Source organism: Orycteropus afer, unplaced genomic scaffold (genome assembly GCF_000298275.1).
Source record: "Orycteropus afer afer isolate SDZICR_OR568_19922 unplaced genomic scaffold, OryAfe1.0 scaffold00182, whole genome shotgun sequence".
Taxonomy (NCBI): domain Eukaryota; kingdom Metazoa; phylum Chordata; class Mammalia; order Tubulidentata; family Orycteropodidae; genus Orycteropus; species Orycteropus afer.
In genome coordinates, this window is record NW_006921769.1 from 4,267,069 (window position 1) to 4,281,091 (window position 14,023).

General features: G+C 43.0%; 1 protein-coding gene across 1 annotated transcript in view; it reads left to right on the forward strand.

Annotated features, from left to right (window-relative positions):
- The first annotated feature begins 6,168 nt into the window (after positions 1-6,168).
- The window catches only part of ENPP1 (ectonucleotide pyrophosphatase/phosphodiesterase 1), a 93,607-nt gene continuing 85,752 nt past the window's right edge, over positions 6,169-14,023 (forward strand). Inside the window, 1 exon segment of the mRNA XM_007947369.1 lies at positions 6,169-6,417. Within this exon segment, the coding sequence (XP_007945560.1) occupies positions 6,169-6,417 (249 nt within the window).

Below are 14,023 nucleotides of genomic sequence, written 5' to 3' on the forward strand. Positions count from 1 at the left end.
TAGGCACTATGCCACCAGAGCTCCCACCCAGTGCTATAGTCTTGGGGATTCCACCAGACTCTGTCCAACCAGTAATTCTGGTCATTTTTGTGTTTTTGGATTTTGTCCCACATATTTCCTCCCACTTTATCCAGGATCTCCAGGTTTGATCCCTTTCCAAATAGTTGGCATTGGTAGCCAGGCACCACCTAGTTCTTCTGGTCTTGGGGTCCATCATATCCTTGGACTAATTGTTTCCAGATGCCTTTGATTTTCTTCACTCTTCTTTGATTCAGATGAGAGGAGACCAATAGTTGCATCTTAGATGGCCACTCAAAAGCTTTTAAGACCTCAGTTGCTACTCACCAAAGTAGGCCACTGCTAAAAGGGCAAGGAGGCCACATCTCCTGACCTCCTCTAACCCCACCAGAGGAAGACAGAATCACTATCAGTAGCCCAAGGCCTATTCCTGCGAGGCCAGACATGCTGCCTTCCTCCAGCCCTTTCAACAACCGTTCCTCCCAAAGCACCACCACCTCTCTACTGGGTTCGATAATTCCCTGCAGTGGCCACACAGAACTCACAGATTACAGGGTTTATTAGGGAAGCACCAGGCTACAATTCAAGGTCAGGAAAAATGCTCAGTCTCTCTCCCAGCCCACAGTCTCTCTCCCAAAAGTCTCTCACAGTCTCTTTCCCAACAGTGAGTGTCCCTTGGTGTCCCACTCAGCAATACGGTCTCTTGTGTCTCTTTCCTAGCAGCACATGTCTGTTTCAGCAGCATGTCTTCCTCAATCAGCAGTCAGAGAGAGACTTCTGCCTCTAGGAGGCCTCCCTTTGAGCCTGGCAGAGTGGCCAAACTAGCCAATCATAACATCAGAATTCTAAGCACCTGAGAGAGAACGAACTTCACAGAACATTGCTCCAGTGCCACTCCCAACCGAAATACCCCAGGTGGATAACTTTTAGATCAGGAGCTCCTCAGTTGCTCACAGCAAATTCCACCATGGAGTTTACAAAGACTTATGGCTAGAAAAGCCATACCAGGTAATTTACTACACTGCAGCCATGGAACAAGACTTTTATGTGCCAGTGAGCTTGGTGTCCCCCGAGACTGTGGTCCCGAGCCGACAGGGCCAGTGATTCTCTCTCCCAAGGTGTATGTTTGTCTCTGAGAGGTTGCTCCAACTCTGTCTTCTGTTGCTTCTGTAATGTGTGTGGCTAGTTTTGTAGCACAAGTGCATATGTGAGATTATCTTCAGCTAAATCTGTCCTTGGTCCAGAGTATATTTCTGTTCAATGAGCCCCACCTGATCTTCTCACTTGTCTATGGATTTATCTGTAGCCTGGTGTTTGGTGTTAGTGTTAATGCAGTATTGTGCACATAATATTATTTTCCTCTGTTGTCTGTATCGGTGTCCTTCCTTTCCCCAATGTCATCATGCTGCTCATAGACTCTTTCCATACATAAGGCATCTTTTTAAGGTGATGGAAGTGTTTCAAAACTGGATGGTTAATAGTTGTACAACTGTGCAAATTCACTCTACATTGACTGCCCACTTACAGCAGATGGACTTTATGATATGTAAGTTATTTCTCAATGGAAAAACAAACCAACCAGTTGCTGTTCAGCCCATTGCAACTCATAGCAACCCCATGTGTGTCAGAGCAGGGTTTTCAGTGGCTGTGATCTTTCCAAGTTGCGTCTGTGTACATTCAAAACTACAACTTTTGGGTTAATAGCTGAGTGCTTAACCATTTGTGCCACCCAAAGTGTCCTACATCTCAATACAGCTGCTAAATTCAGATTATCTGGAAACCCTATTTTTGTTTGAAATAGAGATGTGAGAGTCAACAGGGAGTACAGACATGGAAGCATCAAACAGTGGAGAACTGCGGAGTAGCTCCTTTTAGCTGAGGTGTGAATTTTCTACTTTCCCACAGTTTGTACCACACGCAATATGTCATGAGCTTCTAAGTTCACTTCACTCATTTTGTCACCCGACTGATCCTTATAGGCCCTCTGCTCCATGGCAAAGAAGCAAGTGTCCCTTCCTGACCCCGTGCCGTCTCACTTTGTACATGTATTTCCAGGAGCAGATTTCAGACTTTCAGACTTTTTCAAAGTTTATTAAATCATGATTAATCTGTGCAAAAATTAAACAATTTCATTCTTTCTTTTAGGTGTAGTGTGACCGGGTGGTTTAAATATGCATTTGAATGTTTATAAAAGTTGGGGAACTGTAAATTTTTTTTTTTTTTTTCATTTAGAAACAGCAGTGTAGTTTTGTATTATTTGTTGCATTTTATAGGTGAGAAAACTAAGGCTCAGACAGTTCCTGTAATCTAAAGGCCACATAATTAACCATACTTTTTTTTCCTCCAAAGAGTATGTTTTTGTGCTTACAGAAAGGAAAAGAAAATCAGGATGTCTTACAAAATCTTAAAAATAAATTAGTGCCAAGGGGAAGGGGAACAGTTTTTTTTTAGGTTTAATAAAGTTTAAAGAGCCTGGTGGGTTTGTTTTTTTTCTTTTTCATTTTTGGACTTGGCTGGACGTGTTCAACATTTTACTGGAGAATTAGAAAGAGTTGGAGAAACTCTGGAGCAGCTGCTAAAATAATTAATCTGCAGCTTATTCCAGTTTTCAAAAGCTGAGTAATTTCTCAACCTTGAGAAGTCATGGTTCAAACATAGAAACATTGGTCTTGTTTGGTGCTGTGGCCTCATCTGCCACTAAAGTTTTAGGTACCAAGAGAAAAATGCTTAAATATTTATGCTAGGATAAAACCTTAAGGAATCTTATAGTATCTTAAACTCTCATCCTTTTTTGTGTGCTAGGCCAGAGCCCTCAATCACTAAGACAGAGTGCTTTGGGATTAAGGATGAGACATTCATTGTTCACCCTTGCACTAACCAGAGAAGTTGTGATGCAGTTAGGTCACGTGCCCTTACTGTACTTGGGGTATGAAGCTGTCCCTGAGACCTTTTAGAACAAACAGGACTTGATCAAAGGCATAGAGATGCCTCTGGTCAAACAATAAGACATTTTTATTTCTCTGATTTTAAATTTTCAATTGGGCTTTTATAATTACCCATACAAGTCCCAATTGGCAAAGGAGAGCCATGAGCATAAGGCACAGGCCGCATCCTGGTGGCCTGTGTGCTGGGCCCACCCTGCAGATGTGTTGCATTTTGTTTTTGGCCTTTCAAGTATTTAAAGAAATCATTTTTCTGAATAGTAAAGACAACATTTTGCAATCTGGAGTATCCACATAAACATCTTAATTTCCTCCTTCTTTGAATCTGACACCCTGGCCACACTGAGAATCAGTCCTGCTGAGTAAAGGCTGTGCACTTTAATAGGGTACAGGGGTCACCTTCTGCCAGGTGACAGGGGCTGCTTCTCATTTATGGTCCCTCCTGGTCCCGAGGTGTTTAAGTTTGTGACCCTACAGACTGGACCCTGACTTCCCCAATGAGGGAAGTCTTTAAAGGGGTTGGTTGTCTGGGGATGCAAGAAATAACTACACTTAATCTGTCTGTTTTGTGAGTTCAAAGCCACTACAGAGTGTTTCTGTTGAGTTGATTTTAGAAGTTTTGATACTCATTTCACCAGTCTCAGTGGAACAGATTTTTGTCCTTAAATTGGAATTTTTGAAAACACCAAAGGACAATTCGGAGCCAAGTTTGGGGTTAAAAACAATAAATAAATAAGTATGACCATGAAATAGTGAAAATTGCTTCTCTTGGGCGGGTTGTAAGCTGACTCAAAGGATAATTTTTTAAAAAAGTAGTTTAGTAATGCTTGAAAGACGGCCTTTGATTCTTCCAGATGTCAATCACTCCTTACACTCAGCTCTCAGAACACCCCAGGTGTGACCCCAGACTCACATTGGTATGGTTGTTTTGTTTTAGTTTACATATTTGTCCCACTCTTCCCCTCTCTTCCACAGGACTGAGAGACACTGAGGGAAGGGGTTTTCTTTTGTTTCTCTTTGTATTCCTAAGGCCTGTGGTTTGCATAGTTGGAGGCTATGATCGTTAAGTTTGTGTGTCAGCTTGGCTGGGCCTGGTTGAAAGGCTGGGCAGCTGGATGTAGTATTCCCCATGACAAGACTGGTAATCAACTCCATGGTGGGATCTACCACAAGCAGCTGAGTAGCTGCCCTAGGGATGTGGTCTGCTTTCTCAATATAAGGAGAAGCCCTGGGGAATGGTCTCTAGTTTGTAGGATGCTAGGACCCTGCGTGTAGTCATGTCGTTCAGCAGCCTGCCGTGCTCTGCCAACCTTGGGACTTACAATGGACTTGAATTAATGGCCTGCCGTGTGCTTTGGTAATATCAGGACTGTCATTTTGTCAACCTTGGGCTTGTTAGCCTCAGCAGCCACTAACTGCTTGAGTAAAGAGATGCCTCTAGCTTCAGTGGGCTAGGAGCAAGAGGCAGACCTAAAGCCCAAGGTCAAGGGGCTTTCACACAGTCCTTAGAGCCTGGCGCTTTGAACTTGGACTTCTAGCCTCCTGAACTGTAGGAGAATAAACTCCTGTTTGTTAAAGCATCCCATTTGTGGTATATTCCTGCCAGAGTGGCACTAGGTAACCAGAACAGAGGCCAAAATACTGAATTGAAGGCTTCATTACTAAATGAATGACTGAATGAGTTTTATAAATGGCTAGTAACCTAAGTTATGATTTAAAAGCAGAAACACCCCCTTTATATGTGTGAAATATTCATTCTCATTCCTTTTTACATTTGCATATATCCCTGTAATCAAGCTGAGGTGAAAATTGTTTTTGTATTATATAAATTTAAGTTTCATTTGAAAGCCATTTCTTTCCTCTTGACAGGCAAGTCTGACTTTACTACACAGTTGTGCTTTTTCCAGCTGAGGAAGGAAATGTAAAAGTAGAATCAAAGGTAGAAAAAACAGAAAAATAGAAAAAGAAAGAAAGATAAACCACCAAGAATCATGGCCTATTGTTTGGGCTCTACTTCAAAAAGAAGGTTTATCAAATGAGTTCAGATTACACTAAAATAGTTGATAGTTGCGATCAGGAGCCATGGGGCACAAGTCCTTTGCTAAGGCTAGATAAAACAAAGGTGGCTGTTTCCAACGACAGGCTTGCCAATCTGCTTCCATTAAGAGAACAGCCAAGAAAACCCTGTGAAGCAGTTCCAGTCTGTAACACATGGGGTCACTGTAAGTTGAGGGGACTCTGTGACAGCTCATAGCAACTAGGCAGCAGGATCAACCTCAGGATAGAGCAACAGCCATACTTTGAAACTTTCAATATCGAGACCCTAAATAAGTAATATGTAAATATATTAAAACAATATCAACCTGTGGCTGTCAAGTGCATTGACTCATGACGGCTTCATGTGTGTCAGAGTCTAACTGTGCCCCAGGGGGCAGTGGCTAACTTTTCTGAAATAAATTGCCAGGCCTTTCTTTCAAGGTGCTACGGGTACACTCCCACCTCCAACTCTTTGTTTAGCAGTGAGAAAAACTCAAAAATCACATAAAACCATGGAAAACGAAACATCCATTTGTATGCGCACGTGTGTTTGTAAAACCATTTATTTTAAGGCTGAATATTCCTTTCAGGGCAGGGTAAGTAAGGAGTAGCAGGGCTTTGAGGGAATTCTCGCCTTCGCTGACTGTCGGCCTTGCTGTTCATTTCCGTTCCCACCCAGATACACACAGGTTGGTTCCAGGACTCCGCTCTCCACTGGTCGCCGGCCTGTGAGAAGCTGGAACAGCATCTGCAGCTGCATCCTTCCCTTTCTCTTCCTCCTGCTCTCCGCTCTATTTTGGAGCTCCATGATCTCATGCCCTCTGCAGACCACACTCTGCAATTCCAGTCCAGTCCAGCCCGCGCTGCGATGCCACGCAGGGCGATTACTGCAAGGGTGCGCACGGTGCTAGGGCGCGGGAAGGGGAAGGCTTTGGGTGAAATAAAGGCACGCCCACGTCCAGGACCAAAATAACACGCAGAATGCCCGAAATCAGACAGGAAGCCAAATAATCCGGGGCGTTGGGTTGCTCTCCCCTCAGTTTCGCGCTGGGCGGAGGGAAAGGAGCCAAGGGTCTGGTCGGGAGGGGCCAGCGCGGCGGCGGGGCGGGGCGGCGCGGCGCGGAGCCTATTAAAGGCGGCTGCGGTGGCGAGGTCGAAGAGGCGGGCTACGATGCAGCGCGACGGCTGCGTAGGGGGCGGGAGCCGGGCTGGCGGCGGCGGCGAGGGCCGGCGCGGCCCCCGGGAGGGGTTGGCGGGGAACGGCCGCGAGGCGAGCCACGGCCACGCCGCCGAGGCGCCCGAGGACCCACCGGCGGCAGCGTCCTTGCTGGCCCCGATGGACCTGGGCGAGGAACCGCTGGAGAAGGCGGCGCACGCACGCACGGCGAAGGACCCAAACACCTACAAAGTGCTCTCGCTGGTAGGTCGGGAGGCGGCGGCCACCTCCTGCGGCTCCGAGCGCGGTCAGCACCCGGGCGCGGAGAGAGGCAGGCTTTTCTACCGCTTCGCCCGTACGCTCACCGCCGCTGCTCATCACCACTGTACCTTCTCCTTACTCCAGCGGAATATGTCAGTTTCTTTCGACTTCCTCTTGTTTGATGAAAATGGGCTGTTAAAATTGTGATCTTTAGAAATACAACTTTTTTTTTTTTCTTGAATTTTTCACCCAGAGGGCGGAGGATTTTTAGAGGGAAAAATGACCACCCCCAAAGGTGTTGATCTTAGGACACTGCAGCAGTGTTCTAGCTCTTTTGGGTGGCTCTGGGTGCAGTACTGATGACTTATTAACTGCTTGCAGTTTAAAGATTTAACAAAACTCTTTAAGAGTCGCTAGGAACTTTAGAAAGCACTTTTTCATTCGGCTTTGTTTAGGAATTTCCTTGCAGCTGTCCAGAAATACCATCAATATTCACATAATGTGAAAGTGAAGAAGCGGTTATGATTCTTTGCCCACTCTTTTAGCCGGAGGTTACGGGGTTTTTGTTCTAACAAAACAACCTATTATTCCTCTGCCGTTTTGTTACGAAGCTTACCGGACCCACAGTCAACTTTACAAAATATCAGCAATGTTTTTCCTTCTTCCAAATCTGCGGCTGGAAGTGCTGGACTGAATTAAAAGACCTGGGTTCTTGATTTCGTGGCCATGATTAATTTCATGGCTGTAATTAATTAGCCTGCATAACTCAGTCTTCCCAAACCTCATTTCTTCTGGTAAAATAGGAACAACACATGACAAAAGGATTATTGTGAGGATCAGCTGGAACAATGTATGTGGGAAAATAACATTGAAAATTGCAGGGAGATGCTGTTATTTTTACTGTATGATACTGAGGTCACAGATTTCTAAGTATATCTTGCACGCTAAATTATATTGTCACTTAAATATCATGAATGAACAATGCTGTGTAGAGACTGTTTTTTCCCCTGATTTTTGAGATTTTTCCTTTTTGTAAGTATTTCCATTTCCAGTATATTTTGGAGGTGTTACAAGGTCACGCTGGGTGGGAACCAATACCACAGAACTAACAACTTGGTACTTGGAGGAACCAACATTTCTAGACCTAAGAGATGGTTTGATACCTTAGTAGTTAAAAATAAACCTAAGGTTAACAAGTGCCCCACACCACACACTGTTTGTATCTCAAGTTATTTTTTGCATCATGTATCAGTTTATTAAGTCTAGAACATACAATATTGATGAGAACTTACTTTTTTTGGCCTGAGGTTTTTTTTTTCTTTTCCCTTTCTCATGGAAAATCTTAGCTTTTACAACATCATCACAAATGATTTAGTGTGAGTACCATCAAGTGTTTATGTGCACCTTCAAGCACACTGTTTCAACAATTGTACGTTGACTCTGTAACTAAATCAAATGTAAAGCCACTTCTAAAGATGCAGAAGTTTTCCAATTGCTAAAGTCAGTTTTCAAATTATTCCTGTTCATACCTCGTGATCCTCGATAAATATCAGCAGAGGTGTGTGTTTGGCATGAGCATTTGTTTCTGACACCTGCAGTCAGCTGGTTAAACATTATTCCTTTAGATTCTGATGATGTGAATCTGGGAATTCTGCATGGAAGTGTTTTAAGACTGACTTCTACAAATAGGAGAACCGTGAATATTTTATAATTTCTCTAGGTGGGTGTTTTGCTTATCTAGTGATGATATAACAGAAAAAAGCATAAGTGGATGGGTTCAACAAACATAAATTTATTCTCTCACCATTTAGGATGTTAGAAGCACAAATTTAGGGCACTAGTCCTAGGGGAAAGCTTTCTCTTCCTGTTGACTCCAGGGGAAGTTCCTTGTGTCCTTTCAACACCTGGTATTCCTTGGGGATTTCTGTGTGTCTTGGCATCAGTCTTTTCCTGGGTCTAGGAGGTTCTCAGCATAAGGACCTTGTGTCCAAAGGATTTGCTCAGCTCCTACCTCTTCCTTCTTGGTGGTAGTACATCCTTCTTCTCTGCTCCTCTTTTCTAAGATAAAAGGTGATGCAAGCCACACTCCAGGGGAACTCTCATATCATCTCTGAACTGTGACTTGATTAAGGGTGTTGCATCTCACACTAATCCTCTTGAAGTTGATTGGCTGATCACATCATGGAGGAGGATCCCATCATTTCATACTTGCCAAATTACATCATTACACAGCTGCAAACCACTAAGAATCATGGCCCAGCCAAGCTGACACATATTTTTTTGGGACACAGCTCAATCCATGATAGTGGGATTTTTTTTTCTGTGACACAAACTGAACCGGAAAAAAAGTCTTTACCTTCAGTCTTTTGATGAAATACTGTAGGATGTTATTATACAAAGTAACTACCAAACTCATTTGCTATATTGGTGAAACTCTTGCTGAATGATTTAATTACTAAACTGAGAGTGGATCTCTACCTCATCCTTATTCTTCTCTTCCCTGCTTCAATGTTCTCCTACCTCCAGATCTTCGCCAAATATTGTGCTTCCAGAAGGAAACATGTGGAAAAGGAACTTAACAGTTGTCTTCAAAGAGTCTGAGACATGTTTTTGAGAGGAGTGGCAATTATGGGATTTCTTTTTCAGGTTGAACAGCAGCTTTTCATAAAGCTGAAGTGGTGGACTGGACTAATTGCCTCCTGGCATTGGGATTAGGAGAGGCTACCACTGAGGACCTGGTCCTTAGCCACACAGTTTTTTTTTTTTTTTTCCTTTAAATCTATAAGGATAAGCTCAAGAGTTGCCTTGCAGAGAGATAATAAATCATTGGAAACGTGACAGCTACCTCTTCTCTGAAATTGTCTCAGTTGAACCTAGTTGATGTAGGCCTGTGAGAGCATGAAGGAGAGAAGATGCTGCCCTGCCCTTGTTGCTCCCTTGTGTGGCGTTTGATCCCGGGGAACACCAGCACGCTGTGTTCCTGGGCCCTGGAAATGCTCATGCCTAGGAATAGCCAGAATGTGGAAAACCCCAAGGGGGTAAAATACAAGGATTATTCTCTATATGCTTCTTCAGTAGATACATTCAATACAGGATGGCTTTCCTTGGCTTCACATTAGTTTTTGAAATAAAATGTAGGCTTTCACTGAGGTTGGACTTGCCAGTTCTTTTGAATGCCTTTTTTGTTCCCTGACATAGTTTTAAAGAAGTGGGTAATTTTCAACCACAGGACAATGGAGTTCTTCAATTAGTGCTCCTTAAGAATTATTTTTTGTGTTTGTGGGTGTCTATGGTACTTATGAATACATGTACCTAATGTATGTGTCAGGGGCTTTGTGGTCACTGAAGTCTGCTGTCAGCTTTTGATGAAAGAGTTCTTTCAAAGTGGCAGAAGTTGGCCATGTTTATATTTAGATATTTGGGTATGAAAATTATTCACTGTGTTAGACTCTTTCCCCTTCCTCAGGCAACCCATTATCTTATCTCTGGAATTCAACATGGAAACTATTCAAGATAGCCCTCTGCTCTTAATCAACTTGGAATTGACATAGTTGTTTGGTTTATAAAATTTAATATTCTGTCCAGCCATAGTTAAACATTTTATTTCAGAATAACTAGAGCATCCTAGAGGCCAGAGAAGTCTCCTATTTGTTTTACATGTTCTAATAAAATGTATCAACAATTTCTAGGAACCCAAAGTACTGTTGTGGTCACTGCTAGGCTAATTCAGTGCCTGACATCTAGTGCAAGCTTTTGGTTGAATGAATGAATGAATTGCATTTTTAGTTAGATTGAGTCACACTTTGACTGGGAAAATGGCAAGGTGGGAACAGTGAATTCACAACCACAGACCATATGGCCAGTTGTAGGTCAAATCAAACCAAAAACCAAACTCACTGCTATCAGAGTCCATTCCAACTCATAGCAACCCCCATCAGGTTTCCAAGGCTGTAAATCTTTACAGAAGCTGACAGTCTTATCTTTCTTCTGCTAAGTGGCTGGTGGGTTTGAACCACTGATCTTTTGGTTAGCAGCCCAATACATCAGGCATTACACCACCACAGCTCCTAGTTGAAGGGCTAAACCAAAGCCACACCCACTTCTATTGAGCCAATTATGACTCAAAGTGACCCCTACTGGGTTTCCAAGGCTGTGAATCTTTATGGAAGTAGATTGACTCATTTTCCTCCTGTGGAGCAGCTGGTGGGTTTGAACTGCTGACCTTCTGGTTAGTGGCTGAATGTGTTACCCAAAGTCCCCTTCTGTTTTAGTGACTTTGCTCTCTACTTCAAATTCAGCCTTTGAGACCCTTGTGGGGAACTGTTTTCTTCAGTTCTGCTTTCTATTTTGGTCAAACGGGCAAAAGCTGGAAACTTTGTAAGGCAGAAACCTTGTCAGAGAAGGAAAACACAAATATTTTCTACTAATAGTGTACCCTGTCAAAGGTGGAAAACTTAGAACACGTGGATTGTAATGCAGTCCCATCAAATTCTCTCACGGGTTTCACTGTGTAACCTTTCTTCTGCTGGAGGTCAAGTTCTGGTCTTTTCTCTCTCTTCCCAGGTGTATCTCAGCTATTTCCACACTAAGTGGTCTCTTTCTCATACAGCCAGCTTTTTAAGACTTTGCTTTTTTTCTTTCTATTCCATGTGTTCAGTTAACTCTGGACAGTCACTCTTGTCATTTCCTGCTCTGCTGCCCTGGTGGTGTAATAGATAAGCACTGGACTGCTGACTGAAAGGCTGGAGGTTTGAACCCACTGAGCAGCTCAGAGGGAGAAGGACCTGGCAATAGGCTTCTGTAAAAATAACAGTCTAGCCACTCCTCAGAAGGAAGGTCAGGCGATCTACTTCCCTAGTGACCTCAGAAACCCAAGGAGGAAAAGGAGCTCTGGTAGCATAGTGCCTAAGGCACTTGACTGTTAACCAAAAGGCTGGCCATTCAAACCCACCAGCCACTCCTTGGAAAGAAGGTTGGGCAATCTACTTCCATAGTGATATTGCCTCCGAAACCCCAAGGAGGGGCCACTATGAGTAGGATCCGAAACCCCAAGGAGGGGCCACTATGAGTGGGATCGACTCAGAGCCGAGCCATGAGTTTGTTTTGGTTTTGAAAGTAAACACGCCTCCAACAACCATCAAGTATTCCCCAGACAGCAAAAACAAAACAAACAAGAAACCTGTTTGGTAAATCAGCCCAAGGCAGAGCAGAGATTACTCTGCTAAGACTAAATCCTATGCAGCAAAAACTGACACTCAGAATGCTGACTTATCATGAAAATCCTTTGCATCAACTAAGAGCTAAGTCACACATTTACCAAAGAGAGAAAGTGTAGTAATACAGGTAGGAAGGCTTTTTGGAAGAGTGAGTGGGATCTTCAGCTAAATATTAACTGGAATACATTGTTCCCGGGATATTTTAGTTATCTGAGGTTCAAGCACAAGACTTCAGACCATGCCTACTATATGTATTATTATGATGATTTTCTCCTTCATTTTTAGTTTTTGGAAGAAGTTTTGGTAGAAAAAGTAGGTGGCAAAAGTTTAGATGATTGTAAGCTGTCACACTGTGCAGTTACAGAAAGCATTTTGCCACCTAACTCATCCTTAGCAACTCTAGGAAAGTATGGTGACATTCATTTGTAGTTTCCGGATGAGGAAATTGGGGATCAGAGAGGTTCAATCAAGTTTCTCAGAGAAACAGTGCGCATAGCAGTCACCTGAGGGTTTGTTAAAGCCATAGATTCCTAGGCTCTAATCCCAGACAGAGGAGCCCTGGTGGCACGGTTGTTAAACCGTTGGCTGCTAACTGAACGATCCAGTGGTTCAAACCCACCAGGTGCTCTGTGGGAGAAAGATGTGGTAGTCTGCTTCCGGAAAGATTACAGCCTTGAAAACCCCATGGAGCAGTTCTTCTATGAGTTGGAATCAGCTTGATGGCAGTGGGTTTGTTTTTTAATCCTAGAGATTGTGATTTAGATTTGGAATGGATTCAAGAAATCTGCATATTTAACGAGGATCTCAGGCCACTCAGACGTAGGTGATTGATTTACTGCTCTTTGAGAAACAGTGGGTAAAATTTATAGATAAAAGTCATACTATTAGTAAGTTGTAAACTATGATAACTGAAATTTAAGATTTGTAACTACAGATTTGTCTTCTGGACTGAAGACTAATGCCATCACATCCATTTGCCTTTCTATGATTACTAAATATTACCTTCTGATTCATCAAGTGTTGTGTGCCATTGCATTTCCATTTCTCCTTTGCCTGCTCCGATAAAAAAATACGTAATTTAAACCAAAAATATTTAAATATTTCTAGTGTGGCAATAGCAAATATCTCTTCCATAGTGACATATGTGTCTTTGGTAGTTGAATCATTTAATCTCCCTGTGAGAAGCCCAATTTTGTACACATTTCTTTTATCAGCATGAAGTCAGTATGTTCTTTTGACCTTCCAATGTCGGCAGCCTTGGGACAGTGGTGGTGGTCTTGATCCTTGTTTTCTTCTTGCTGCATTTTTGAAAGTAGTAGAATAGGGAAATAGAGAGTCATGGTAGGAAACTCATTTTGGAGGAAGTGAATTTTTGTAAGCACACTCACTGTTCAGTTTTCCACATGGTTAGGTTCCAAAGACCAGGTTGTTATGTGAAAATTTGTGTTATGCAAAAATCCGGGATGGGTGGGGTACCTCATTACATACCTGCCGAACCACTGAGAATCGTGGCTTAGCCAAGCTGATACATAACCTTAACCATCATGGTCAGTGTTATTCTCATCTCCCATCTTGGTGTTTGTTGTTGCCAGATACACATCACTGATGCACAAAATAGTTAGATAGATTTTTTTTTACTATTGTCTTGCATGCAAAATGTTGGATAATGAGGTAGTCGGTAAGTGAGGAGTAGGTGTATATCTCACTCATTAATTGATTATTTTCTCAAACTATCTTAGGATTTTTACACAGATTTAGCTGGCAATCATTCTGGCACAGGGGTGGTTTGGGAGCCTTAATGGTCATTTCATTTTGGTGTTCAGGAGAACAGTAGCTTGTTCCCAAGGCTGGTTCTTTTTCTTGGAAAGCTTTTGGGCATTAACAAGCAGCTGGGGCCTTAATTAGCCACCTGGGACCTTGTGATCTCTTATGGAGAAAGAACTGAATGGAAACTCAAGTAGTTTTATATGATGTTGTGCAGCAAAATAAATATACCTGTCATTATGAGATTTTTTTTTTTTTGCCTAAGGCATTTGACTGCTAACCAGAGGGCTGGCAGTTCAAATCCACCAGCCACTCCTCCAGAGGAAGACAGGGCAATCTACTTCCATATAGATATTGCCTCAGAAACCCAAGGAGGGGTCGAAGGCAGTGAGTTTGGTGTTTTTTTGTTTTGTTTTGTTATTTAAGGCAGCAGTTCTCAAAGTATGGTCTGTGGATACCTGGGAGGTCCTTCAGATCCCTTCATGGGGACCGGGAAGTCAAAACTGTTTTATTAACAGCACTAAGACATTGGGTAGGAGCTCTGGTAGCATAGTGGCTAAAGCACTTGCCTGCTAACCAGAAGGCTGGTGGTTCAAACCCACCAGCCACTCCTCGGAAGGAAGGTTGGG